At 54.1% G+C, this 26,909-nt stretch overlaps 2 protein-coding genes across 2 annotated transcripts; both read left to right on the top strand.

The window, feature by feature from the left end:
• The first annotated feature begins 687 nt into the window (after nt 1-687).
• Nucleotides 688-7,201, top strand: LOC116799910 (keratin, type II cytoskeletal 6C-like). Its single transcript, XM_032713372.1, is given in 15 exon segments — nt 688-1,248; nt 2,020-2,144; nt 2,146-2,229; nt 2,345-2,405; nt 2,638-2,733; nt 2,890-3,054; nt 3,166-3,190; nt 3,193-3,290; nt 4,275-4,495; nt 5,214-5,248; nt 5,351-5,422; nt 5,425-5,478; nt 5,481-5,579; nt 5,582-5,775; nt 7,070-7,201. Coding segments are annotated over 15 exon segments (2,022 nt in total).
• A 2,458-nt stretch (nt 7,202-9,659) lies between these two features.
• LOC116799912 (keratin, type II cytoskeletal cochleal-like) lies at nt 9,660-13,555 on the top strand. The gene is given in 14 exon segments (XM_032713373.1): nt 9,660-9,854; nt 9,857-9,918; nt 9,920-10,170; nt 10,173-10,264; nt 11,329-11,395; nt 11,398-11,478; nt 11,481-11,541; nt 11,679-11,739; nt 11,879-11,974; nt 12,116-12,280; nt 12,384-12,509; nt 12,610-12,830; nt 13,117-13,151; nt 13,281-13,555. Coding segments are annotated over 14 exon segments (1,788 nt in total).
• Nucleotides 13,556-26,909: the final 13,354 nt, after the last annotated feature.

The raw sequence follows: 26,909 nt of genomic DNA on the forward strand, positions 1-26,909 counted from the left end.
GGGGTGGAGGACACCCATCGCGGGGACACCACACGCTCCGGGGAGAGGTTCTTCCCCCCCCAGCAGGACAATCTGCTGAGTCTCCTCAAATTTCGGTGCCGTGAGTTCCCGTTCTGGATTGAGAAACGTCTCTCTCGAAACGCCACAGGCAATTTAACATATAAAAAGCGGATTTAGGGTGTGTTGGAGCGGTTGTGAAAGCCATAATATGGTTTGGATTTCATCAAAACTTCGCCTTTCCGTGGCACTTTGATGGGGAGATCCTTATCTGGAGTTATTGGGAGTCACTCATGACGGCTGGAAATCCAATGAGGGGCTGCAAAAATAGGGATTATGGACAAAGTGGCTTTCCAAGATGTCATAAAGATACGGGAGCCCACTTAGTCATGGAGACCTGCCTGGATGCTCTGGGTTTATTCACCTCTCGATTACAGGGCGTGTTTCTGGGCAGCCCCAAATATGGCAAAAGCTCACAGAGAATCTGTCAACAACCCGTGCTGATGAAAACCCCAAATTGCTTTCCACCATCACGCCCAAGCCGTCCCGGCCCACCTCCAGCAGCGGATAAAAGGGAATGCCCGGAGCCGCCGGAGCCAGAGGAGACTCCGAGCACTTCTCTCTGCCCACACCAGCTCCGCTGCTCTTTGTGCTCCTCTGGATTTGGATTCCGCTCGGGAAAAACCGGCCATGTCTCGTCAGTCCGTGTGCTTTGGGGTCGGAGGCAGGAAAGGATTCAGCTCCTGCTCTGCCGTCGGAGGAGGATTTGGGGGCGGCGGCGGCCGGAGCAGGATCAGCTACAGCTCCTACTCCTCGTCGCGGGGAGGAGGAGGAGGAGGAGGAGGAGGAGGGTGCGGGGGCTTCAGCAGCAGGAGCCTGCACAGCGTGGGGGGCAGCAGGAGGGTGGCCATGGGGGGCTGTTACGGGGGCGGCTACGGCGGCAGGATGGGCGGCTTCGGCGGCGGGATGAGCTGCGGAGGGATGGGAATGGGAATGGGAATGGGGGGCTTTGGTGGCGGCGTGGGCGGCGCTGGAGGGATGGGGGGCTTTGGTGGCGGGATGGGAGGAGGGGGAATGGGCGGCTTTGGCGGCCCCGGGTTCCCCGGCCCCGGGATCCAGCCCGTGCAAGTGGATCCCAGCCTGCTCCGGCCCGTCCACGTGGAGATCGACCCCCAGATCCAGCAGGTGAAAACCCAGGAGAAGGAGCAGATCAAGACCCTCAACAACCAGTTCGCCTCCTTCATCGACAAGGTGAGACTTCAGAGCAGGTTTTTTTTTTGGAGGAGGCATCTCAAGCAGCTTCCCTGGGGTGTGGAACGGGGTTTTTTCCGCTTCCCAACAAGCGTTGGAGTTCTCAGAGTGGCGCCTCAACAGCAAGTTGTAATTACCCGGGTTTTAATGAGCAGCACCGAACAATAGACGAGGTTTTGTGCTAATGGAAGATTAAAGAGAACATCTGCAGGACCTCCTGGGGCTCCTCGTGCCAAGTCAGCTCCGCGGCCTCATTTTGGGTGATTCAGGGCAAAGTCATCGCCGTAAATTGAATTGTCCTGAGAGTTCTCCTTGCTGGGCTTTGCTTTGAGTGAGACTTTCTCCTCAAAACCTGATTCCAGGGACTTCAGAGCATTAAACGCCTCTCGGACACTCTGGGATCGTTTCCATCTCAAATAGAAACCGAAGGATTTGCAAGTCCCTCCTGAGAGAATTTATGAGCAGTTAGGGAATAAAAAACCTCTTGGCCTCACTACTGGAAAGTTGATGGCAAAGCCCGACCCTGCTGGAAAACCGGGATGTGTTTCCTCTGCCAACATCCCTGTGTCCCAAAGGGAGAAGTGGAGAATGACTCAAAATTTAATTATTTAATGACTAATAAATTTAATAACACTCCTCATGCACTTGAGGAGCTCGAATGCCTGAATGAGCTGCAGTTGGAGGTTTGGGGAATGACTCCCTCGGGTTCCCAAAGCGCCCAGCAGCGGGATGTTCCCTCGGGAATGTCTCACACACCCCTGTTGGGTTCAGGTCCGGTTCCTGGAGCAGCAGAACAAGGTCCTCTCCACCAAGTGGGAGCTGCTGCAGCAGCAGGGGCCGTCGGGGCCGAGGAAGAACCTGGATGTGATCTTTGAGAGCTACATCCAGAACCGGAGGGCTGGACTCCATCCTGGCGCAGCGGGGGCAGCTGGAGTCGGAGCTGCAGAACATGCGGCAGTACGTCGAGGAGTACAAGAGCAAGTGAGTGCCCGGGGGGACGGGCAGGGACCACCCAGGGGAGCTGGGACAGCCCAGAGACCCCCCCGGGGTGAGGGATGAGGGCCCCGAGGTGCCACCCTGCCCTGTGCCCCCCCAGGTACGAGGAGGAGATCAACCGGCGCACGGCGGCCGAGAATGAGTTCGTGGTGCTGAAGAAGGTGAGTGCTGAGGCACCGGGAGGGACAAGAGGCATCGGGTGCCACCAGCTCCCTGGGGTGCCACCAGCTCTCTGGGGTGCCACCAGCTCCCTGGGGTACCACCAGCTCTCTGGGGTGCCACCAGCTTCCTGGGGTGCCACCAGCTCCCTGGGGTGCCACCAGCTCTCTGGGGGGCCACCAGTTTCCCAGGATGGGAGCAAGGTGTTGGTCATCGATGGGATCTCTCCCTTAGGACGTGGACTGTGCCTACATGACCAAGGTGGAGCTGGAGGCCAAGGTGGGAGCTCTGACGGACGAAATCAACTTCCTGAGGTGCATCTACGAGGAGGTAGGAGCTCTCCCTAGGAGCTCTCCCTTCCCCTGGGCGAAGCTTTAATGAGGGTGTGGTGGCCAAGGACACCGAGGCCGGGTGGGGTTGGTGTGGAGAGGCTGCCCAGGAGCTGCTGCTCTTCCCTGCTCCCTCTGAGCCGCGGGTTGTCCGCAGGAGCTGGCCCAGATGCAGACCATCAGCCGGGACCTGTCCGTGGTGGTGTCCATGGACAACAACCGGCACCTGGACCTGGACAGCATCATCGAGGAGGTGCGGCGCCAGTACGAGCAGATCGCCCAGAGCAGCCGCGCCGAGGCCGAGGCCTGGTACCAGAGCAGGGTGAGCTCCTGGCAGGGAATGGAGGCCCCTGGGACAGTCCCTGCTGTCCCAACCACCTGAGCCCTGGGTCGGTTCGGTCCCTGATGGGTCCCTTTGTCCCCGTGCCACCAGTACGAGGAGCTCCAGAACACCGCCGGAAACACGGGGACAACCTGCGGAACACCAAGATCGAGATCCAGGAGCTGTCCAGGAACGTGCAGAGGCTGCGGGCGGAGCTCGAGAACGTGAAGAAGCAGGTAAAGGACCCTCAGCACCTCCCGGGGTTGGTTGGTGCCTAAGGGATGAGATCAAGAATGTGAAGAAGCAGGTAAAGGACCCTCAGCAGCTCCCAGGGTTGGTTGGTGTCTTTAGGATGAGACTGAGAAGGTGAGGAGCAGATAAGAGGTTGGTTGGTGCCTCAGGGATGAGACTGAGAAGGGCAGGAGCAGGTACAGGACCCTCAGCAGCTCATGGGGTTGGTTGGTGTCTCAGGGATGAGACTGAGAAAGGCAGGAGCAGGTAAAGGACCCTCAGCAGCTCATGGGGTTGGTTGGTGCCTCAGGGATGAGACTGAGAAAGGCAGGAGCAGGTAAAGGACCCTCAGCAGCTCATGGGGTTGGTTGATGCCTCAGGGATGAGACTGGGAAGGGCAGGAGCAGGTACAGGATCCTCAGCAGCTCCCGGGGTTGGTTGGTGTCTCGGGGATGAGATTGAGAAGGGCAGGAGCAGGTAAGAGGCTGGTTGGTTTCTCAGAGATGAGACTGAGAGGAGCAGGAGCAGGTACAGGACCCTCAGCAACTCCCAGGGTTGGTTGATGCCTCAGGGATGAGACTGAGAAGGGCAGGAGGAGGTAAAGGACCCTCAGCAGCTCACAGGGTTGGTTGGTGTCTCGGGATGAGCTTGAGAAGGGCTTGAACAGGTAAGAGGCTGGTTGGTTTCTCAGAGATGAGACTGAGAAGGGCAGGAGCAGGTACAGGACCCTCAGCACCTCCCCGGTGAGGGCCCCGCGCTGGGTCAGCGCTGAGCTGGGCGGGGTGGGGGAAAGGCGGTCGTGGAAATTCAGGTGCTCCGGAGGAGATGGATGGAGATGGATGGAGATGGATGGAGATGGATGGAGATGGATGGAGATGGATGGAGATGGATGGATCCTACCCGTTTGCCCTCGGGTTCGTGCCCTGAGGCTGCTCAGAACAGACCTCCCGGCCAGAAGGGACCTCACAAACTGGTTTTGTCCCCCCCAGAACCAGCATCTGCAGTCGGCCATCGCCGAGGCCGAGGAGAGGGGCGAGATGGCCCTCAAGGACGCCCGCAGGAAGCTGGAGGAGCTGGAATGTGCCCTGAGCAAGGACAAGGAGGAGCTGGCCCGGCTGCTGAAGGAGTACCAGGAGATGCTGAACGTCAAGATCGCGCTGGACGTGGAGATCGCCATGTACAGGAAGCTGCTGGAGGGGGAGGAGAACAGGTACCTCGCCTCATTTGCATTCATTTGAATAAATTAGTGACGCCACGTGCGGGTAAAATCATTGAGTGCACGGTAAAGGTCGACTCAGCGTCACGTGTGCTCTAATTACCAAGTATAAATTGTGTTAATCATAAATTAATTTCGTTAATTTTATTACGTTTGTTTTCCGTCTCATAAAAATGTGAGGTTTGAGGTCGCTCTTTTTTTTTTTTTTAAAGAATAACTGGGGAAGTCTGACAAAAAATAGGAAATCAGCTGCTTTATAGAATAACCAGGAAACTCCTAAAAAAGTAGGGAGTAGGTGGTTCATTTTTTGAAGGAATAACTGGGAAACTCTGAAAAAATAGGGAAAAGGTTGCTCATTTCTTTAGAGGATAATTGGGAAACTCTGGCAAAAATAGGGAATAAGTCGTTCATTTCTTTAAAGAGCAATTGAGAAGCTCTGAAAAAATTAGGAAATCGGTTACTCATTTCTTTATAGAATAATTAGAAAACTTTGAAAAAAAATAGGGAATAAATATCTTTTTTTTTTTTTTTTAAAAACAATAACTGGGAAATTCTGGAAGAGTAGGGAATCGGTTGCTCATTTTTTTAAAAAGAATAACTGGGAAATTGTGAAAGGAAAAAAAAGGGAATATAACACGTAGGGAAAGGGAAATTCCCAGGTGAAGGAGCGGGCGCTTCCCGGGGGATTCACCGCTCCTGTTTTCCCTCGCAGGCTCTGCAACGACAGCTCGTCCAACGTCAACGTGTGTGAGTGTCTGCGCCGGGGGGCCCCGGGGAGGCCCGGAACGGGTTCTTTTGGGAGAGCAGGTGAGTGAAGGTGAGTAACCCGCCCTTCTGCTCCTCTTCCAGCCGTGGTCGGCAGGAGCAGCATCTCCGGAGGCAGAGGCGGCGGGATGGGAGGAGGATTCGGCGGCAGCTGCGGGATGGAGGAGGATTCGGCGGCGGCAGCTGCGGGATGGGAGGAGGGATGGCAGGAGGGTGTGCGGCGGCGGAGGAAGCGGCTTCGGCGGCGGCAGCTGCGGGATGGGAGGAGGGATGTACGGCGGGGGCTTCTCCTCCGGCAGCGGGAGGATTTGCGGCTCGGCGGGGGCTCGTCCTCGGTGCGGAGATGCGTCACCACCACCTCGGTGAAGTCCTCGGGGTGCGGTTCTGAGCCCCGCCGAGCAGCAGCTCCTCTGTCCCGCCGGCAGCAGCCCCAGCCCCCCGACTCCCAGCTCGGCCGCCCCGCCGTGGGACGAGCCGCGTCCCCCCCGCCCGGCTCGGCCCCGCTCCCGGTGCCGCGCGGGGTCCGGGGGCGATGCCGGCGGGGTCCCGGCACGGGGAGCTGCCCCCCCTCGCCGGCTTGGACATTTCTCGTGGCAAACCTGTATAAAACTCCTCTTCCCCGCTCTGTGTCCCACCCTCCGCGCGTGTCCCGCCCTCCTCCCCCGGGATGTTGCCGTTCCCAATAAACTGCAGAGAACATTCACCGGCTCGTTGTGTCGCTGCTTCGGGAGCTGCCCCAGGACCGGGAAGGAGCTGGGTGGGGATCTGGGGGTCGTTCTGCTGCCCGACGTGTTGTGATTGTGCTCTGAGGGAACTGCAGAGGTCGGGGATGGAGCAGGGCAGTGCCCAAGCTCGGGTGATGCCTCTTGGCTCTCCCCTGGAGCCACAAACCCGAGCTGTGGGGGCTGAACGCTCCGCTCACACAACGCTCAGTGACAGCAGGAGCCCGAACTGGAGGAATCCAGGAGGCTGCTCAATTTTGGGGCGTCTCCTGATTTAGGGAACCACCCAGCTCACCCTTGGAACGCTGTGGAGTCATTTCCACTGCAATTGTTGGGCCTGGAAACCTCCAGCACAGGGGGGTCCAGCACCTTCCCAGCCCTTGTGGAGGTCCAGGCTGCCCCAGCCCAGGTTTTAGGGCTCTGCCTCGAGACCCACTGAGGGGCTTCATTGCCCACGTCCCATCTCCCCAGATGTGGCAACACCCCCGTCCCCGGAGCTCCGGGAAAGGGATTTTCCCGACCTCCCTCAGATTTGTGATGTTTGGGAGGCTCTGCTGAGACCCCCGACAGCAAGTCACGGGATCTGGGCGGGGACACTCCCGGTGCCTCGTGGCCAAACCAGCGGAGACCCAGCGAGCTGCCTGCTGGTGGGAATCGGCCGCGGGAGGTGGGAGCAGCCACGGCATCAGCCTGTTGTCGGCTCATCTGAGTTTCCTGCCCCGGAGTGGACTTTGGGCAGCACAGGAGCCCCGTGGGAGGGGAACAGGGATAAGGACGTGGGCCCAGCACACTCTGGAGCTCACCTGGGCCGTGGTCAGGTGGGATGTGAGCACCAGGAATGCCAGAGAGCCACGAGCCAGCCCCGACCAGCCGTGGGAACGCGGCGGGCTGGGAAGGGCTGATTCATCCCAAAGCCCGGAGCCCAGGCCCCAGCAGCTCCCTGGAAAGCCCAGGAACTCCCCCAGTGGCTCTTCCTCCCTCCCGGAGCAGGAGGCAGAGATTTGGAGCAGCTCCACAGGGGCTTTGGGAGGGGAGGGTTGGTGTGTTTGATCTGAGCTGTGCTGCGGTTCCTCCGCCACAGGGAGAGATCAAAGAGGCAGAAAACGCTGTCGGGGTGGCTCAGGAGTCCCACAACAGCCCCCGGGAGCTGCCGGTGTCCCCAGAGCGGGTCAGGAAGCTGCAGACCGAGGGAGAGGTCCGGGACAGGCAGTGAGCTCTTGGAAGAGGGAATCCCCCCCTTTGAAGGACTCTGGAGCTGGGGAACGTCACTGGGTTCAACCCAAGCAAAGATGCTGAGCAGGCAATGCCTGTGAGAAGCTGGAGCTGAGCCAGGAGCACTTTGGTGTTTGGCTTGGGGCAAGACTCACCTGTTTCGGTGCTTAATCACCTGTTTTGGTGCTTAATCACCTGCTTTGGTGCCTGATTTTAAAGAGCGCGTTTCTCCCAAGCTTTACAGCCAACTTTACGCGGCGTTGGGGCTGCTCTGGGGAGCCCTTGCGACACCTCCCTGGCGGAGCCGGGGCCCGGCTCGTCCTCCATCCACGTTTTTCTGCCGAGTTCACACTTTCCCCGGTGCCTGGGATTCTGCTGCCGCAGCTCCTTGCGCAAGAGCTCCGAGGGCTCGGCCGGAGCCGGGGCTGCCGGTCGGGTTCTACCTGGAGGAGGCTGAGCCCGACTCCGGGTTGGGGATAATCTGCACATCTCGTCTGGAGACGTCAGAGTGACTCAATCTGGGGCGTCTTATCTGCGGGAGCTGAGCGTGGTCAGCACCCAGGCACGCGGCTGACGCGGCACATCTGCCCCCTCTCCTCATGGAGCCACCACGTGGGACGTTCCGGGCGACTCCCGGTGCCTCCCGAGGAAGGCAGGTGCCCTTTGGAAATTGAAATCCCGGGAGAAGGGATGATCTGTTTTCTCCAGCTCAACCAGAGCCATCCTGCACCTCCCCGGGGCTGCTCTGGGCTGAGGGATGATCCAGGGAACTTAAATCTCCACCTGGGATGTGACAGTGGAGAAACGAGACCCTCTGAACTCAGACTCCTCAATTCAGGCTCCTTTGGGAAGGGAGGGTGTCCCCTCCCCGCTGTGGGGGTGCTGCCCCTTCTCCAGCTGCAGGGACACACATCTGGAGAACCCTTGGCCAACCCCTGAGGCCATCGGGGTGGGATGACCCTTGGCCAATATTTCAGTCCCTCTCAAGGGTGGGATGACCCTTGGCCACGTGTTGAGTCCCCCTCAATGGTGGGATGACCCTTGGCCAACCATGACCTGAGTTCTTCAGGGGTGGGATAACCCTTGGCCAATGGTTCTGAGTGACTCAAGGGTGGGATAACCCTCAGCCAAGTGTTTTTAGAGTCCCTCAGGACTGGGATAACCCTCGGCCAAGTGGTTTTAGGGTCCCTTAAGGATGGGATGACCCTCAGCCAGCAGTTGAATCCCCCTCCAGGGTAACCTTCCCCCTTCTCCCCGTTCTGCCCATCCCGAGGGTCCAGCAGCCCCATCCCACTTCCAGTTGACAACATCCACCTTTCTCACTCCCCCAGTGGTTTTTGGAAGTGGTTTTCCGAAGGGTTTGCAGAGTCTGTGGCCGCCGGCGGATTCCTGGGGATACCTTCAAACCACATTTACCTGCCCAAATCTCAGGTGTGAGTGTCAAAACTCCAGCACAGGCACATGTTCCCCTTGGGAAGGTGAAATCCGGGATATCCCTGGGCTGCTGAAATGCCTGAAAACACGGAATTGACTTTTATTGATGATTTTCAGGAAATAAGAATGGTGGAAACATTGCGGGTTTTTTCCCCCCTAAATTCCATAAATTTAGCTAAAATATTTGGTTGATGAATGACCCCCCAGGAGGCACCTGCAGGATGTCCTTCGGGTGAGCTTCCAACTCCGTCACCAGGCAGCCAGTGCACGGAATTAAACGTTCCTGTCAGTCCTCGTTACCACAGCGACTGCCCCGAGCGTCCTTTCATCCTCCCCTCTCCACAGTCCCTGTGCCACTGGGAAAGCACAAGGAAGGAGCTGGACATCCTTTTCTCTTGCTCATCCCCCTCCGGTGCTCAAACCCGGGCCCTGCTCGTCCCAAACCCCAGGGGACACATTCCGGAGGGAAGGCACCCACCCGAGGCTCTGGGGAAGGGACCAAACAGCTCCTTCCCGGGCGAGACAGAAACGCTGACGGCCGCCAAATGTTCCTTACGCGGCGCTTTTTCCCCTTGGAAAGCCAGCGGGAATTTTCCGCTTGGGAAGGAGATTCGGGGTGTGCTTGAGGGGTGTGGAGGGGGGGATTGTGAAATGAAAGCCTCATCCCAGCCCGGTTTCACCAAAATCCTGCCCGGCGTGGGGCGTCAGGAGAAAAAACCCCCGAGTCAGGCGACGCGCGGAGTCGTTTGGAGCAGGGAGGGAGGTGGGAGGAGGAGGAGGGAAGAACATGACACCATCGCTGTAAAACATATTTTTTTAGATGCCGGAGAGATACGGGAGTCCACTTATCCAGGGAGAACCTGCTCCCGCCTCCCCGTCCCCTTCTGACGGCCAGGAGGATTTCTGGGTGGAGTCGCCGGTTTGGCAAAAGCCTGGAAACCGCACGGAGCTGATGGAGACAGTAAATGTGTTTCCTCTTCACGCCCAAGCCGCCCCGGCCCACCCCCAGCAGCGGATAAAAGGGAATGCCCCGAGCCGGGGCCAGAGAAGACTCCGAGCACTTCTCTCTGCCCTCGGCACCAGCCCAGCTCCGCCGACCTCCTCGTCCTCCGCGCCTTTGGCTCTGTGGAGCGTTGGGATGTCCCGTCAGTCCGTGCAGGAGCTTTGGGATGGGCAGCAGGAAGGGATTCAGCTCCTGCTCCGCCGTGGGCGGCGGGTTCGGGGCAGCGGCGGCCGGAGCCGGATCAGCTACAGCTCCTTCTCCACATCCAGAGGGGTCGGAGGAGGGGCGCTGCGGGGGCTTCAGCAGCCGGAGCCTCCACAACCTGGGGGGCAGCGCCAGGATGTCCGTGGGGGGCTCCTACGGATGTAGGATCCCGGGATTCAGCGGAGGATTCGTGGGAGGATTCGGCGGCATCGCAGGAGGGGTCATTGGAGGAGGAATTGGCGGCTTTGTGGGGCCCGTCCGGGGCGGCCCCGGGTTCCCCGGGGGGATCCAGCCCGTGCAGGTGGATCCCACCCTGCTCCGGCCCGTCCACTGGACATCGACCCCCAGATCCAGCAGGTGAAGTGCCAGGAGAAGGAGCAGATCAAGACCCTCAACAACCAGTTCGCCTCCTTCATCGACAAGGTGAGCGGGTCTGCTTGGGGATGGGGGAATTCTGGGGGAATTCTGTGGAGAGGGGAAGGTTGTCCTCCTCGGATTGGTGTTGGGCAGGGAGAGTTTCCCTCAGGTCCTCCCGAGGAAATGCCAAAATTTTGTGTCTGCAGAGAAACCGAGGGATATTCGTGGATCCCAAAGGCTGATCCAAGTTCTCCCTTGGTTTTGTCTCCGGTGCCCTCTGGGCAGCCAGGCCAAAGGGATCGGGATACGCTCCCTTATCCAAGTGTTCCCTTAAGTCTGTGCTTTCTCAGGGACAAGTTTATTTCAAGGAACTTAAAATCCAGGAATGAGCTTCCAAGTAAATCCTGGTCATTCCTTGTTCCAGTTCAAGTGCAGACGAGTTCTCTTTAAATTGTCTGAACTGGGAGAATGTTGGGTATGAACGTGCTCCATGCCTTTTTTTTTTAAATATATGACTTATTTAGGGAATAATTTCCATATATTGGAATTTGGAACTGGAATTAGGAAATTGGAATTGACTGATGAGAGGAAAGTTCTCGGGTATGGAGACCAATGGGATTTTGTTCACTGGGAGGTCGAAAATGATCTGGGACTCCTAAAAAATAACGTGGGGCAACATTCCCCACACTGGGGAGGGAAATGAAAATAGTTTGTAAAATTGGAATGGAATCGTTCCAATAGGTAATAAAAATTAATAATATTAATTATAAAAAAAAGAGAGTGGAAATGTAGAAGGAAAACAACGGGAGATTTAAGGAAAATGGAGAAAAAAAAAGGAGAAAGAAGGGAGGAATTTTGCTCTTGGAAACCATGTCCTGTTGGGGGTTTGGGGAGTGATTCCCTTGGCCCCCCAGAGCTCCCAGGAGGTTTGGGCAGTGGGATGTTCCCTCGGGAATGTCTCGCACACCCCTGTGAGCTCCCAGGAGGTTTGAGCTCCTCATGCACTTGAGGAGCTCAGATGCCTGAATGAGCCAGAGCTGGGGGTTCAGGGAATGACTCCCTCGGGCTCCCAAAGCACCCAGCAGTGGGATGTCCCTCGGGAATGTCTCACACACCCCTGTTGGGTTCAGGTCCGGTTCCTGGAGCAGCAGAACAAGGTCCTCTCCACCAAGTGGGAGCTGCTGCAGCAGCAGGGGCCGGTGGGCCGAGGAAGAACCTGGATGTGATCTTTGAGAGCTACATCCAGAACCTGAGGAGGCAGCTGGAGAACCTGCTGGGGCAGCGGGGCAGCTGGAGTCGGAGTTGCAGAACATGCGGCAGTACGTCGAGGAGTACAAGTGCAAGTGAGTGCCCGGGGGGGGGAGGGACCACCTGGACACCCCACGGGCAGGGACAGGGCTGAGGGTGCCCTGGAGAGAAGGGGGTCCCACTGGGTGAGGGACGAGGGGCCCGAGGTGCCACCCTGCCCTGTGCCCCCCAGGTACGAGGAGGAGATCAACCGGCGCACGGCGGCCGAGAACGAGTTCGTGGTGCTGAAGAAGGTGAGTGCAGAGGCACCGGGAGGGACGGGGGGGAGGGAACAGGGTGCAAAGACACCGCAAGGACTCAGCACTGGGAAGAGCCGGCAGCTCCTGCGGGATTAGGGGAAGGTGTTGGTCATCGATGGGATCTCTCCCTTAGGACGTGGACTGTGCCTACATGACCAAGGTGGAGCTGGAGGCCAAGGTGGGAGCTCTGACGGACGAAATCAACTTCCTGAGGTGCATCTACGAGGAGGTAGGAGCTCTCCCTAGGAGCTCTCCCTTCCCCTGGGCGAAGCTTTAATGAGGGTGTGGTGGCCAAGGACACCAAGGCCGGGCTGGGTGACCGGGTGGATTTAGGCTCGAGGCTGAGCTGTGCTGCCTGTCTCGGTCACAGGAGCTGGCCCAGATGCAGACCATCAGCCGGGACCTGTCCGTGGTGGTGTCCATGGACAACAACCGGCACCTGGACCTGGACAGCATCATCGAGGAGGTGCGGCGCCAGTACGAGCAGATCGCCCAGAGCAGCCGCGCCGAGGCCGAGGCCTGGTACCAGAGCAGGGTGAGCTCCTGGAAGGGAGTCGGGGCCCCTGGAGCAAGGGGAACACCCCAGCCCTGGGTCGGTTGTGTCACTGACGGGTCCCTTTGTCCCCTCGTGCCACCAGTACGAGGAGCTGCAGAGCACGGCCGGGCGCCACGGGGACAACCTGCGCAACACCAAGATCGAGATCCAGGAGCTGACCAGGAACGTCCAGAGGCTGCGGACGGAGATCGAGAACGTGAAGAAGCAGGTAAAGGGCTGGTTGGTGCCTCTGGGGTGGTTCCTGCCTGTTTTCCCCCCAGTGAATCCCCGAGGGTTCTCCAGGAATGAGAAACGTTTCCTTCCCCCAGAACCACCACCTGCAGTCGGCCATCGCCGAGGCCGAGGAGAGGGGCGAGATGGCCCTCAAGGACGCCCGCAGGAAGCTGGAGGAGCTGGAATGTGCCCTGAGCAAGGACAAGGAGGAGCTGGCCCGGCTGCTGAAGGAGTACCAGGAGCTGCTGAACATCAAGATCGCGCTGGACGTGGAGATCGCCATGTACAGGAAGCTGCTGGAGGGGGAGGAGAACAGGTGAGACCTCCCAGCCTGGGCCTGATCCAGCTCCTACCCCTCCTTGGGTCAAGTTAACCTCTCATCCCCTCTCACAGCGCGTTTGGTGCTGAAATCTGATTCCCCTCCCTTTTTCTAACTCCGAATTTTGAAGCCCAAAATGGAAACGTGGTCCCGAGGTGGAACGTTCCTCCGTGGGTTTGACTGATCTTAAATGAAACGGGATATACAGGGAATATCGGGGGGATTTCGGGGAGTTTTGGCCTCACTTGTCTCAGGCTCACCCGGTGCTCCTCTCCCTTCACAGGCTCTGCGGGGACAACCCGTCCAACGTGAATGTCTGTGAGTATTTTTTCCATCCTTTTCTCTCGGGAATCACCTTTATCCTGGGGGGGGGGGGGTGTTTAGTTTTTTTTCTGAGGATTCCCGGGATGTTCGAGGATGTTCACCCGGTCTCCTCCTCTCTTGCAGCCGTGGTGGGCAGGACCACCGTGTGCGGGGGCCGGGCCGGCGGCTTCGGGGCCGGCAACGGGCTGGCAGGAGGAGGAGTGTGCGTGGTCGGAGGAGGAAAGCGTCGTCGGGGCGGCTGCGGGGTGGGAGGGGGCATCCTCAGCGGGGGCTTCTCCTCCGGCAGCGGGAGGGTGTGCAGCTCCTCGGCCGGGAACTTCGTGGCCGGGGGCGGCTCGTCCTCGGTGCGCAGATGTGTCACCACCACCACGGTCAAGTCCTCGGGGGTCAAGTACTGAACACCCCCCCCCAGGACCCCCCTAAAGGAAAGCAGCTCCTTCCCCTTCCTCCCCCCAGCAGCGCAGCCCCTCCCGCCCCGATCCAGCAGGAAACGACCCGTTCCCAGGGAAAGTCATCCCAAAATGAGGTTGGAGTGAGACCCCACCCTGCTGGCCCAGTCTGAGCCCTCGCTGAGCCCCCCAGGGGTGAAACATCTCCCTGGGGACTCGGAGCTCCCTGTCCTGCCCCAGTCCAGCAGGAAACGACCCGTTCCCAGGGGAAATCATCCCTAAATGAGATCCCACCTTGCTGGCCCCTCGCTGAGCCCCCCGAGGGGTGAAACATCTCCCTGGGACTCAGAGCTCCCCCTCCCGCCCCAGTCCAGCAGGAAACGACCCGTTCCCAGGGAAAATCATCCCTAAATGACGTTGGAGTGAGACCCCACCCTGCTGGCCCCTCGCTGAGCCCCCTCAGGGTGAAACATCTCCCTGTGGGTACCCGGGACCCAGAGCTCCCCCTCCTGCCCCAATCCAGCAGGAAACAACCTGTTCCCAGGGGAAATCATCCCCAAAATGAGGTTGGAGTGAGACCCCACCCTGCTGTCCCGCCCTGACCCCTCGCTGAGTCACCCAAGGAGTGAAACATCTCCCTGGGCACTCAGAGCTCCCCCTCCCGCCCCAATCCAGCAGGAAACAACCTGTTCCCAGGGAAAATCATCCCTAAATGAGGTTTGAGTGAGACCCCACCCTGCTGGCCCGCTCTGACCCCTCGCTGAGCCCCCCCAGGGGTGAAACATCTCCCTGGGCGCTCAGAGCTCCCCCCTCGCTGCCGCCCCGGGGCTGCCGCTCTGGCTGAGGAGGAATCCGTGTCCAGCTGCTCTTTCCTGTCCCTTTGGAAGGTCCGTGTCCCCCCCCGGTGTCCCACCACCCATTTCAGCCCTGCCAGGACCCCACCCGAGCAGGAGGGAGGGGCCCAAGCCCCACGGTCAGTTCGAGGAGTGAGAAACGGGTCTCTGGAGTTGTCCACCTTCCCCCGGTGGAGTCATTTGGCAGCTTTAATGTTTGACGGATCCTCTTCCCTCCTCTCCTTCCCACCTGGCACGTGAGGGGCTCCGTCCCCACCTTCTGTCCCGTGGACCTGCTGCTTCCCGCCCCCGAGTTCTTTCATTCCCAATAAACTGCAGAGAGATGAAGATGTTCCTGTGTTTTTTCGCCCCAAAGGTCCCCGGGGGAGGGGACACAGGGTTTGTCCCGGGTTGGGGTGATCCCAAACACACCCCGGGGCTGGGGGGGGAAGAACAGGGAGAGACTTGAGGAGAAGGACTTGGGGGTGTTGGAGGGTGGGAGGTTGGTGGGACCCGGCCACGAAATCCAGAGGTGCCTCCAGGGGGGATTCCAGGCACAGGGAGGACGTGGAGCTGTTGGAATGAGCCCAGAGGAGCCCATGGAGCTGCTCCAAGGGCTGGAGAACCTTTGGCATGGAGAGAGACTGGGAGAGCTGGGAATGTTCCCCTGGAGAAGGGAAGGATCCAGGGAGAGCTTGGAGCCCCTTCCAGGGCCTGAAGGGGCTCCAGGAGAGCTGGAGAGGGACTGGGGACAAGGGCTGGAGGGACAGACACAGGGAATGGCTTCCCACTGCCAGAGGGCAGGGACAGATGGGATATTGGGAAGGGATTCCTGGCTGGGAGGGCAGGGAGGCCCTGGAATGGGTTTCTCAGAGAAGCTGCGGCTGTCCCTGGATCCCTGGGAGTGTCCAAGGCCAGATTGGATCCCCCTGGGATGGTGGGAGGTGTCCCTGCCCGTGGCAGGGAACTGGATGAGCTTTAAGGTTCCTCCCAACCCAAACCATTCCATGGTTTTATGGTTTTCCCCTCAATTATTCCAAGGTTGAGCAGGTTTCCCTGTATTCCCACCTGTTTCTTTCCATGGGATCATGGAACAGTTTGGGTTGGAAGTGACTTTTAAAGGTCATTTTCACTCCCTGAGGACCCCAAGAGCTGGAGAGGGACTTTGGGACAAGGAGTGATGGGATAAGGGACGAGAGGCTTCCAACTGGAAGAGGGCAGGGTTAGATGGGATACTGGGAATTAATTCCTCACTGTGAGGGTGGTGTGGCTCCAGAATGGATTTCCCAGAGGATGCCACGTCCGTGGACATGTCCAAGGCCAGGCTGGAGCCTCCTGGGACAGTGGGAGTTGTCTCTGTCCATGGCAGGGAGTGGGATGGGATGAGCTTTAAGGTCCCCCCCAACCCAACCCATCCTGGAATTGTCTCATCCCAACTCCTGCCAGGGGCAGCTCCCACTGGAAGTGTCTCCAGTGGGTGGTTGGAGCCCTGATGAAGGGGGTGGGACCCTCCAGGCTGGGCTGGCACGAGGGGAGCAGCCCCCTCTGCCCCCCGGGCGGGGGGACGGGCTGGAGGCTCTGCCCGGACACAAATGACTCATCCAGGGAAAAAACAGAGGGATTAAAAGTGGAGCCAGAGCCCAGAAGGTGCCACTGGAGCGCCGGGTGGCCCAGCAGGGTCAGTCATTAGCCCTGCCCAAATTACAGCCCCTTTTAATGAGTTTGATTAACACTGGGTTGGGATTCTGGGATTGATCTGGTGCAGACGGAATGTGGAAGTGGAGGAGCTCCACAGTGCCGAGTCCTCGTCTAAATGAACGAACCAAGGAAGAAATGGGTGTTTTTTTATTTGAACCACTGTTACTTCCCTGCTATTTTGCCCCAAATTTCCTTCCAGGTGACCCTCCTGACTCTGAATCTGGTGTTTCCACCAGGTGTCAACACACCTCATCCTCTTGTTTGGTTAAAAAGGGACATTTCTGATGCTGAAATTTATAGGTCGGGATTGGAGGCGCCCAAGAAGTCACCGCCCTCTTCCTCATCCCAGTGAAGAATCTGAAATCATCTTCATCTTCTTCATCCCAGTGAAGAATCTGAAATTTTCTTCATCTTCCTCATCCCAGTGAAGAATCTGAAATCATCTTCATCTTCTTCATCCCAGTGAAGAATCTGAAATCATCTTCATCTTCTTCATCCCAGTGAAGAATCTGAAATCATCTTCATCTTCCTCATCCAGTGAGGATCCAAAGTCATCTCCTTCTTCCTCATCCCAGTGAAGAATCCCAGGACACGAACAGTCTCAGGTGGTTCAAGGCCCTGGAGCACCTCGGGGACACCCTCGGGAGGGTGGAAGAGAGGAGGGGGAAGCTGAAGATTCCAAAGTCATTTTCCTCTTCCTCATCCCAGTGAAGATTCCAAAGTCATGTCCCTCTTCCTCATCCCAGTGAAGAATCTGAAATCATCTTCATCCTCCTCATCCCACTGCAGATTCCAAGGACAGGAACAGCCCTGGAACATCCCTGGGACACCCTCTGGGGGAGGCAGAGGAGAGAGGAGGAGGAGGATCCTTCAGGGTGTTGAAACCCGGGAAGCCCAAGCCCAAACCCAGGCCTTTGATGAGCTGCCGGAGTTTTTCCTGGAGGGGCCAGGAGGGTTTTTATCTTTCCCATCTGCTGCGCTCGGGAAAAAAGGGAATTCACAGGAATTGCTCAAGGGCCTCACGCTCGGATGGGAGGGTTGGGCTCCCCTCGGCCGCTGGATCCCATCCAGGGGCACTTTTGGGGTCCCCGAGGAAGACGTGGAGCGGCCGAGCGAGTCCAGAGCTGGAAAAGGGGCTGGAGAATTCCCGAGGGAGCTGGGGGGCTCATCCCGGAGAAGAGGGGGCTCGGGGGGGACCTTTTCCATCCCTACAACCCCTGATGGGAGTGGGAAGCCTGAGGGGGGGTCGGAGATCCGGGAGATTCCTCCCAAAACCGGATCAGGGCATGTGGGGTGTGGGTTCCTCACGCTGGGACACGGGAAGGGACGGGAGAATTCCCAAGGGAGCTGAGGGGGCTCATCCCAGAGAAAAGGGGGATCAGAGGGGACCTTTTCCATCCCTACAACCCCTGACAGGATCAGGAGCCCGGGGGTCGGAGATCCGGGATATTCCTCCCAAAGCCGGGATCAGGGCATGTGGGGTGTGGGTTCCTCACGCTGGGACACGGAAGGGACGGAGAATTCCCAAGGGAGCTGGGGGGCTCATCCCAGAGAAAAGGGGGATCAGGGGGGACCTTTTCCATCCCTACAACCCCTGACGGAGTGGGGAGCCCGGGGGGGTCGGAGATCCAGGAGATTCCTCCCAAACCCGGGATCAGGGCATGTGGGGGTTCCTCACGCTGGGACACTGGAAGGGACGGGAGATTCCCGAGGGAGCTGGGGGGGCTCATCCCAGAGAAAAGGGGGATCAGGGGGACCTTTTCCATCCCTACAACCCCCGATGGGAGTGGGGAGCCCGAGGGGGGATCGAGATCCGGCAGATTCCTCCCAAAGCCGGATCAGGGCCCGGGTGGTGCCGGTTCTTGGCACTGGGACACGGGAAAAGATGGAATCAGGGCGGGTTTACGAGATTCCCGGGAATCCCAATTTATTGGCTCTAATTAGGGCCGGGATGGGGTTTTAATTGTCACTAATGACGTTGGTGATGGGAGGAGCCACCGGGATTTTGGGTTCCTTGCGATGGACACGGGAAGCACGAGGATTGTCCCGGTTTGGGATGGGGGGAGCAGGAAATATCTGTTTTCATGGAGCTGGGAATGTTCACCTGGCAGGGAAAAAGTGCATCTCTTATGTTTATATTTATATTATATTTATATTTATATTTATTATTTATATTTATATTTATATTTATATTTATATTTAGATTTAGATTTAGATTTAGATTTAGATTTAGATTTAGATTTATATTTAGATTTAGATTTATATTTTATTTATATTTTTATTTATTTATTTTATATTTATATTATATTTATATGTTTTTTTTTTATTTAAATTTACATTATTATTATTTATATTTATATTTCTTTTGTATATAAGATACACGTGTGAATTTGATATAATATAAATATAAATATAGAGGTAATATAATATAAATTTTTATAAATATTTATTTATTTTATTTATATTTATACTTATATTTTTTATATATTTTTATTTTATATTTTTATATTTTATATTTATATTATTTAAATTAATATAATTTACTTTTATATTTATTTATATATAAGACACACTGTATTAATTTTATATATATAAACACAAAAATATTTATATTATATAATATTTATTCATTATGGGGATATAATTAGCAAATTAATTCCCATGAATGATTTATCCAACTATTCAGTGCTTTCATGGAGCACTGCTTTGGTCAGGGCTGGAATGTTCACCTGGCAGGAATAAGTGCATATTTATATTTATTTATATTATTTATTTATATTTATATTTATATTATATTTATATTTATTTTATATTTATATTTATATTTATATTTATATTTATATTTATATTATTTTTATTTTTACATTTGCTTATTTTATTTATATTATTTACATTAACACTGTTTCCATTTATTCACATTAATATTATTTATATTTATATTTATTTACATTAACATAATTTATATTTATATTTATTTTATATATAAGACCCCGAGATATGAATTTTATATATAATATAAAATACAAATATTTATTTTAGAAATATTTATATTCATTACGAGGATATAATAAGCAAATGAATTCCCATGAATGATTTATCCAACTATTCAGTGCTTCATGGAGCACTGCTTTGGTCAGGCTGGGAATGTTCACCTGGGATGAATAAGGCATATTTGTATTTATATTTATATTTATATTATATTTATATTTATATTTATATTTATATTATATTATTTATATATATTATATTTATATTTATTTATATTATTTATATTTATATTTATATTTATATTTGTATTTGTATTTCTATATATTTGTATATTATATTTGTATATATATATTTATATATTATATTTATACTTATATTTATAGTATGTATATATTATATATTTATATTTATATTCTATACAATGTATTACATATAAATTGTATATACTATAAATATACTTATATTCATATTATATCATTATATTATATTATATCCATTTGTATATAATTACATATAATAAATATAAATATATATATTAGATATTAAATATAAATATATAATAATTATATATAATTATATACCATTTGTTTTAGATTTATAAGATATTATTATACCGTGACCTCTGCGGGATTTGTCCTCGAACGCTCAAAACGGCCCCGTGGTTTTAGAAGGGGAACTTGGGAATCCCTGATGGGGACACGCAGCGAGTGCAGAATTTTAATCCACGGAGAACAAATATTAACACGACAAGGAAAGCGTCGACTCAAGGACGGTTTCAGACAATTTATTTGTCGCTTTGCGCAGTTGATCCATTGATACCATTTACGGATTGAACAATTATTTACCTGCATTACAATTCATACCATCTCCGCCTCCCCATCCTCCTCCTCCTGCCGTCCGGTCCTCCTCCTCCTGCCTCCGACCTCCTCCTCCTCCTCCTCCTCCTCCTCTTGTCCGCCTTCTTGTCCTCCTCGTCCGCCCTCGTCTCCTTGTCCTCCTCCACCACCTCCTCATCCTCCTCCACCACCACCTCCTCCTCCTCCTCCTCCTCCCCTCCTCCACCAGCCAACATCCTCCTCCTCCTCCTCCTCCTCCTCCTCCCCCTTCCTCCCCCTCCTCCTCCTCCTCCTCCTTCCTCCTCCTCCTCCTCCTCCTCCTCCTCCTCCTCCTCCTCCTCCTCCTCCTCCTCCACCACCACCTCCTCCTCCTCCTCCTCCTTCGTCCTCCTCCTCCTCCTCGTCCTCCTCCTCCTTCTTGTCCTCGTCCTCCTCCTCCTCCTCCTCCTCCTCCTCCTTGTCCTCCTCCTCCTTGTCCTCCTCCACCACCACCTCCTCCTCCTCCTCCTCCTCCTCCTCCTCCTCCTCCTTCTTGTCCTCGTCCTCATCCTCCTCCACCACTTCCTCCTCCTTGTCCTCCTCCTCCTCCTCCACCACCTCGTCCTCGTCCTCATCCTCGTCTTCGTCTTCGTCCTCCTCTTCCTCGCAACCACCCCCAGCAGCGGGGTTCCTGTATTTCTCTGATCATCACCTCCCCTCCGCTCTCCCTCGGCGTGGGATGGGGTTGATGTTCCTCAGGGTTTGCATTCATGGCCCCAAAATCGGCGTTTTCTGACCAATTCTGTTGTTAGCGCCTGTCAGGGCTGGGGGGAAGTCTGTGTGGTGTGGTACGACAGGAATGACATGGCAGGAATGACACGACAGGAATGACACGACATGAATGACACGACATGGATGACACGACAGGAATGACACGACATGGATGACACGACAGGAATGACACGACATGAATGACACGACATGGATGACACGACAGGAATGACATGACATGAATGACACGACATGAATGACACGACATGGATGACATGACATGAATGACACGACATGAATGACACGACATGAATGACATGACATGAATGACACGACAGGAATGACATGACATGAATGACATGACATGAATGACACAACAGGAATGACACGACATGAATGACATGACATGAATGACATGACATGAATGACATGACATGAATGACATGACATGACAGGAATGACATGACATGACAGGAATGACATGACATGACATGAATGACACAACATGAATGACACGACAGGAATGACATGACAGGAATGACACGACATGGATGACATGACATGAATGACATGACATGAATGACACGACATGAATGACACAACATGAATGACACGACATGAATGACACGACATGGATGACACGACAGGAATGACACGACATGGATGACATGACATGAATGACACGACATGAATGACACGACATGAATGACATGACATGAATGACATGACATGAATGACATGACATGAATGACATGACATGACAGGAATGACATGACATGAATGACACAACATGAATGACACAACATGAATGACATGACATGAATGACATGACATGAATGACATGACATGAATGACATGACATGAATGACATGACAGGAATGACACAACATGAAAGGAATGACATGACATGAATGACACAACATGAATGACACGACATGAATGACACAACATGAATGACATGACATGAATGACACGACAGGAATGACACGACAGGAATGACACGACAGGAATGACAGGACATGAATGACACAACATGAATGACATGACATGAATGACACAACATGAATGACACGACATGAATGACATGACATGAATGACACGACAAATGACACGACATGAATGACACGACAGGAATGACACGACAGGAATGACATGACATGAATGACATGACAGGAATGACATGACATGAATGACACGACAGGAATGACATGACAGGAATGACATGACATGACATGAATGACACAACATGAACGACACGACATGGATGACACGACATGAATGACACGACATGGATGACACGACAGGAATGACACGACATGACACGACAATACCCACTCTTAACTAGAACCATGGGTGGAATCAGGTCTCCATCTCCCACAGCCTGGGGACTCACCTGGTGCAGGTGTGGTGGGTGTGGCCAAAAAATGCCACTGGAGGGTCGGGGGCCTGTGCCAGGGACAGGATCCTGCTCTCTCACACACCTGAACCTGCCCATGTCCTCCAGATCCCACCCAAACACACATGAACCTTCTGTGTCCCCCAGACTCTGCTCTCACACACCTGAATCATGTTGGTGACCTCCAGGTGCTGCTCTCACACACCTGAACCTTCAGTGTGCTCCAGACCCCACCCAAACACACCTGAACCTTCTGGTATCGTCCAGACCCCACCCAAACACAGCTGAACCATGTTGGTGTCCCTCAGACACCCCCAAACACACCTGAACCTTCAGGATCCTCCAGTCCCCACCTAAACACCCCTGAACCTGCCCATGTCCTCCAGGTGCTGCTCTCACACACCTGAACCTTCAGGATCCTCCAGACCCCACCCAAACACACCTGAACCTTCAGTGTCCTCCATGCCCTGCTCTCACACACCTGAACCATGTTGATGTCCCCCAGACACCTCCAAACACACCTGAACCTTGCTGGTGTCCTCCAGGTCCCACCCAAACACACCTGGACCTGCCCATGTCCTCCAGGCCCTGCTCTCACGCACCTGAACCTTCTTGATGACCTCCAGACCCCTCTCATGCACCTGAACCTTGTTGGTGTCCTCCAGATCCCACTCAAACACACCTGAACCTGCCCGTGTCCTTCAGACCCCTGCTCTCACACACCTGAACCTTGTTGGTGTCCCCCAGACACCCCCAAACACACCTGAACCTTCAGGATCCTCCAGACCCCACCCAAACACACCTGAACCTTCTGTGTCCCCCAGACTCTGCTCTCACACACCTGAACCATGTTGGTGACCTCCATTCCCTGTTCTCACACACCTGAACCTTGTTGGTGTCCTCCAGACCCCACCCAACACACCTGAACCATGTTGGTGTCCTCCAGGTGCTGCTCTCACACACCTGAACCTGCCCATGTCCTCCAGACCCCACCCAAACACACCTGAACCTTCAGTGTCCCCCAGGCCCTGCTCTCACACACCTGAACCTTCTCATGTCCTCATGTCGTGCTCTCACACATCTGAACCTGCCCATGTCCCCCAGACCCCACCCAAACACACCTGAACCTTGTTGGTGTCCTCCAGGTGCTACTCTCACACACCTGAACCATGTTGGTGTCCTCCAGACCCCACCCAAACACACCTGAACCTTCTGGTGTCATCCAGACCCCTCTCACACACCTGAACCATGTTGGTGTCCTCCAGGCCCTTCTCACACACCTGACCCTGCCCATGTCCTCCAGACCCTGTTCTCACACACCTGAACCACGTTGGTGACCTCCAGATCTCACCCAAATGCACCTGAACCTTCTGGTGTCATCCAGGTGCTGCTCTCACACACCTGAACCATGTTGGTGTCCCTCAGACACCCCCAAACACACCTGAACCTTCAGGATCCTCCAGACCCCGCCCAAACACACCTGAACCTTGTTGGTGTCCTCCAGGCCCTGCTCTCACACACCTGAACCTTGTTGGTGACCTCCAGACCCTTCTCACACACCTGACCCTGCCCATGTCCTCCATTCCCTGCTCTCACACACCTGAACCTTCAGTGTCCTCCAGGTCCCTCCCAAACTCACCTGGACCATGTTGGTGACCTCCAGGTGCTGCTCTCACACACCTGAACCTGCCCGTGCCCTCCAGACCCCTCCCAAACACATTTGAACCTTGTTGGTGCCCTCCAGATCCTTCTCGCACCCCCGACCCTGAATTCCATGTCAGTGCCTTCCTGCCAGGAATTCCTTCCCAACATCCCACCTCTCCCTGCCCTCTGGCAGTGGGAAGCCATTCCCTGTGTCTGTCCCTCCAGCCCTTGTCCCCAGTCCCTCTCCAGCTCTCCTGGAGCCCCTTCAGGCCCTGGAAGGGGCTCCGAGCTCTCCCTGGATCCTCCCCTTCTCCCTTGCCCTTCCTTTCCCTCCCTGGGCAGGAGATTCAGTCTGGAATAATCAGAGTTTTGGGGCTTTTTTTTGTGTCTTCCCCTGTTCTCCACCCACCTCCTCGTCCCGTGGCCGCTCCCGCCGCAGAACCGGCGACAGGAACTGAGCTTCCCGTCGCCCCCAGAGAGGGATTTATTCCATTGATCCCCAAATCTGACCTTGATTGGAACAATTATGGGCTCAGAGTCCACGCCGGGTGATCCATGAGGACATTTTGGGTGTGGTGACCCTGCCGGGTGTGGTGACACCGCCCCGGGGAGGCAGGGCCGGCACCCCCTGGGTTTGTAGGACACGAAATCACCTTGTTTACCACCTTCCAAACCTCTGCCAGGATCAGCTCCAGCTGTTCCAGCTTCCTGTGGGATGGGATGGGACTGAGATCCTTATCAGGAACCTTCTCAGCTCCTTCTCGACCCCCCTGGGGGAACCAAGGGAGGAGGTCCCTGAGCCCCAACCCCACGGAGAGGCCGTTCTGTGGCCTCTGCAGATCCCCATCAAACCCTGCCCTGACAGGACAAGAATAAATAACAACAAATAAATTAATAAATCAAATAAATTCATACCATGGCTGCCACCTCCACTGATCATTTTCCCCTCAAAAAACTGCTTCATACATTTTAAAAAAAAATAAATCACATTTCCTCGTGTCCCCTGGTGCTTTTAACCCGGGGTTCAACCCAGTTTCCTCCTCAGCCTCTTTTTTTCTTGTTTTGTGTTTATTTTTTTTTTCTATGTCATCTTTTCCTCTTCCTTCTCCTCCTCCTCCTCCTCCTGGAAGCCTTTGGAGATTCCATCTCCACTCCCTCCCCACCCCGAGGGCATCAGCTGAGTGTGGAGGCACCAGGACGTGCTCAGACCTCGGGCTGATCATTAATAACCAATCAAGTAAAAAAAAAAATTAACGAGCTTCCCCTTCGTCCCCTCGTTAAAAACGGCAGGGGCAGAAAAACCACTTCTCTGTTTTACACCTGATATTCCACTTAATTAATGAACTTTCACGTCCCTGTGGTGGAAGGAGGAGCTGAACCCACCTCCTAATTGAGCTGTTATTTTGTGAGGAGATAATTTAACATCAGAGGATGTCCTTGACTTGTTTGTCTTCCTGTCAACCCCAAACCAGGAACCTTTAATTAAAGCAGATTAAAAGAGCCATTAATTTGGTAACGGGATTGCAAAATTGGACTCGTGTTTTGGGGGGTTTTTGGCAGGAAAAAAAAAGAGGTGAAATGTTGGTGTTGGACCAAAAGTTTGGATTCTTTTAATTAATCCTGGAATATTTTCTCTGGATATTCCCAGGTGGATCCCACGTTCTGGATTTAGAGGACAGGGGGATCACACCCAGATTAGAGCTGGGTGAGACTGGGAACTGCTGTTAAAGCCCCAGGAAAAATCCCTCTCTCCGGGGAATCCTCAGAATTCCAAGAGTTGCCAGCACTTGGTGATAAAAAGCGAATTTTCCTGGTGAGGAAAACACAATTTGAGGGATCTGGGAAGGCTCCAGGTGGGAGGGATTTGGGATTCGTCCCGTGCAGCCTGACGGGTTTGGGAGCTCGGGGGGTTGGGAATGATTTCGGGGAGGAAAATCTTCTTTTGCCTTTTGTGGAACAGCAGCTTTTTATGGAAATGTCTCCCTGGAATTCCTGGGATCCCCTCAAGTTACAGTTTCCTCGCAGGAAACTTCCCTTTTTATCACCAGGTGTCGGCAGCTCTTGGAATTCTGAGGATTCCCGGAGAGAGGGATTTTTCCCAGGGCTTTAACAGCAGTTCCCAGTCTCAGCCAGCTCTGATCCAGGTGAGAGAAACTCCGTGTGATCCCCCCGTCCCCTAAACCCTGGGATCCACCTGGGAATATCTGTGTAACCGGGACAAAATATTCCAGGATTAACACACTCCAAACTTTTGGTGGAACGCCAACATTTCACCTCTTTTTCCTGAAAAAAACACCATTTTTTTTGACATTTCTCTTCCTTTATTTCTCTCCTCAGAGTCCTCACAAAATTCCCTGATGTAGGAATTGTTTCCCGGGGTTCCACAGCAGTTCCCAGTCTCACCCAGCTCTAATTCAGGTGAGAGAAACTCCGTGTGATCCCCCTGTCCCCTAAACCCTGGATGTGGGATGCCCCTGGGAATATCTGTGTAACCAGGACAAAACATTCCAGGATTAAAACACTCCAAACTTTTGGTCCAACGCCAACATTTCACCTCTTTTTTTTTTTTTCCTGCAAAACCACCATTTTTTGACATTTCTCTTCCTTTATTTTTCTCCTCAGAGTCCTCACAAAATCCCCTCATGTAGGGGTTGTTTCCCAGGGTTCAACAGCAGTTCCCAGTCTCAGCCAGCTCTGATCCGGGTCAGGGAATCCCCTGTCCCCTAAATCTCGGATGTGGGATCCCCTGGGAATATCTGTGTAACTGGGACGAAATATTCCGGGATTCAAACACTCCAAACTTTTGGTGGAACGCCAACATTTCACCTCTTTTTCCTGAAAAAAACCATCATTTTTTGGATATTTCTCTTCCTTTATTTCTCTCCTCAGAGTCCTCACAAAATTCCCTGATCGTCGTTTCCTGGGGTTCCACAGCAGTTCCCAGTCTCTAATCCGGGTGAGGGAATCTCCCTCTGATCTCCCTGTCCCCTAAATCCCAGATGTGGGATCCTCCTGGGAATATTTGTGTAACCAGGACAAAATACTCCAGGGTTGAAACACTCCAAACTTTTGGTCGAAAGCCAACATTTCACCTCTTTTATTTCCTGCAAAACCTCCAGGTTTTTGGACATTTCCCTTCCTTCCCTTTCTTTCCCTCCTCTCCCGGCCTTTGCTGACCCCGGGAGGGGCCGGGGCCGATCCCGGGTGGGAGAAAAGGA

The sequence above is a fragment of the Chiroxiphia lanceolata genome, chromosome 30 (genome assembly GCF_009829145.1).
Source record: "Chiroxiphia lanceolata isolate bChiLan1 chromosome 30, bChiLan1.pri, whole genome shotgun sequence".
NCBI classification, from domain to species: Eukaryota; Metazoa; Chordata; class Aves; order Passeriformes; family Pipridae; genus Chiroxiphia; species Chiroxiphia lanceolata.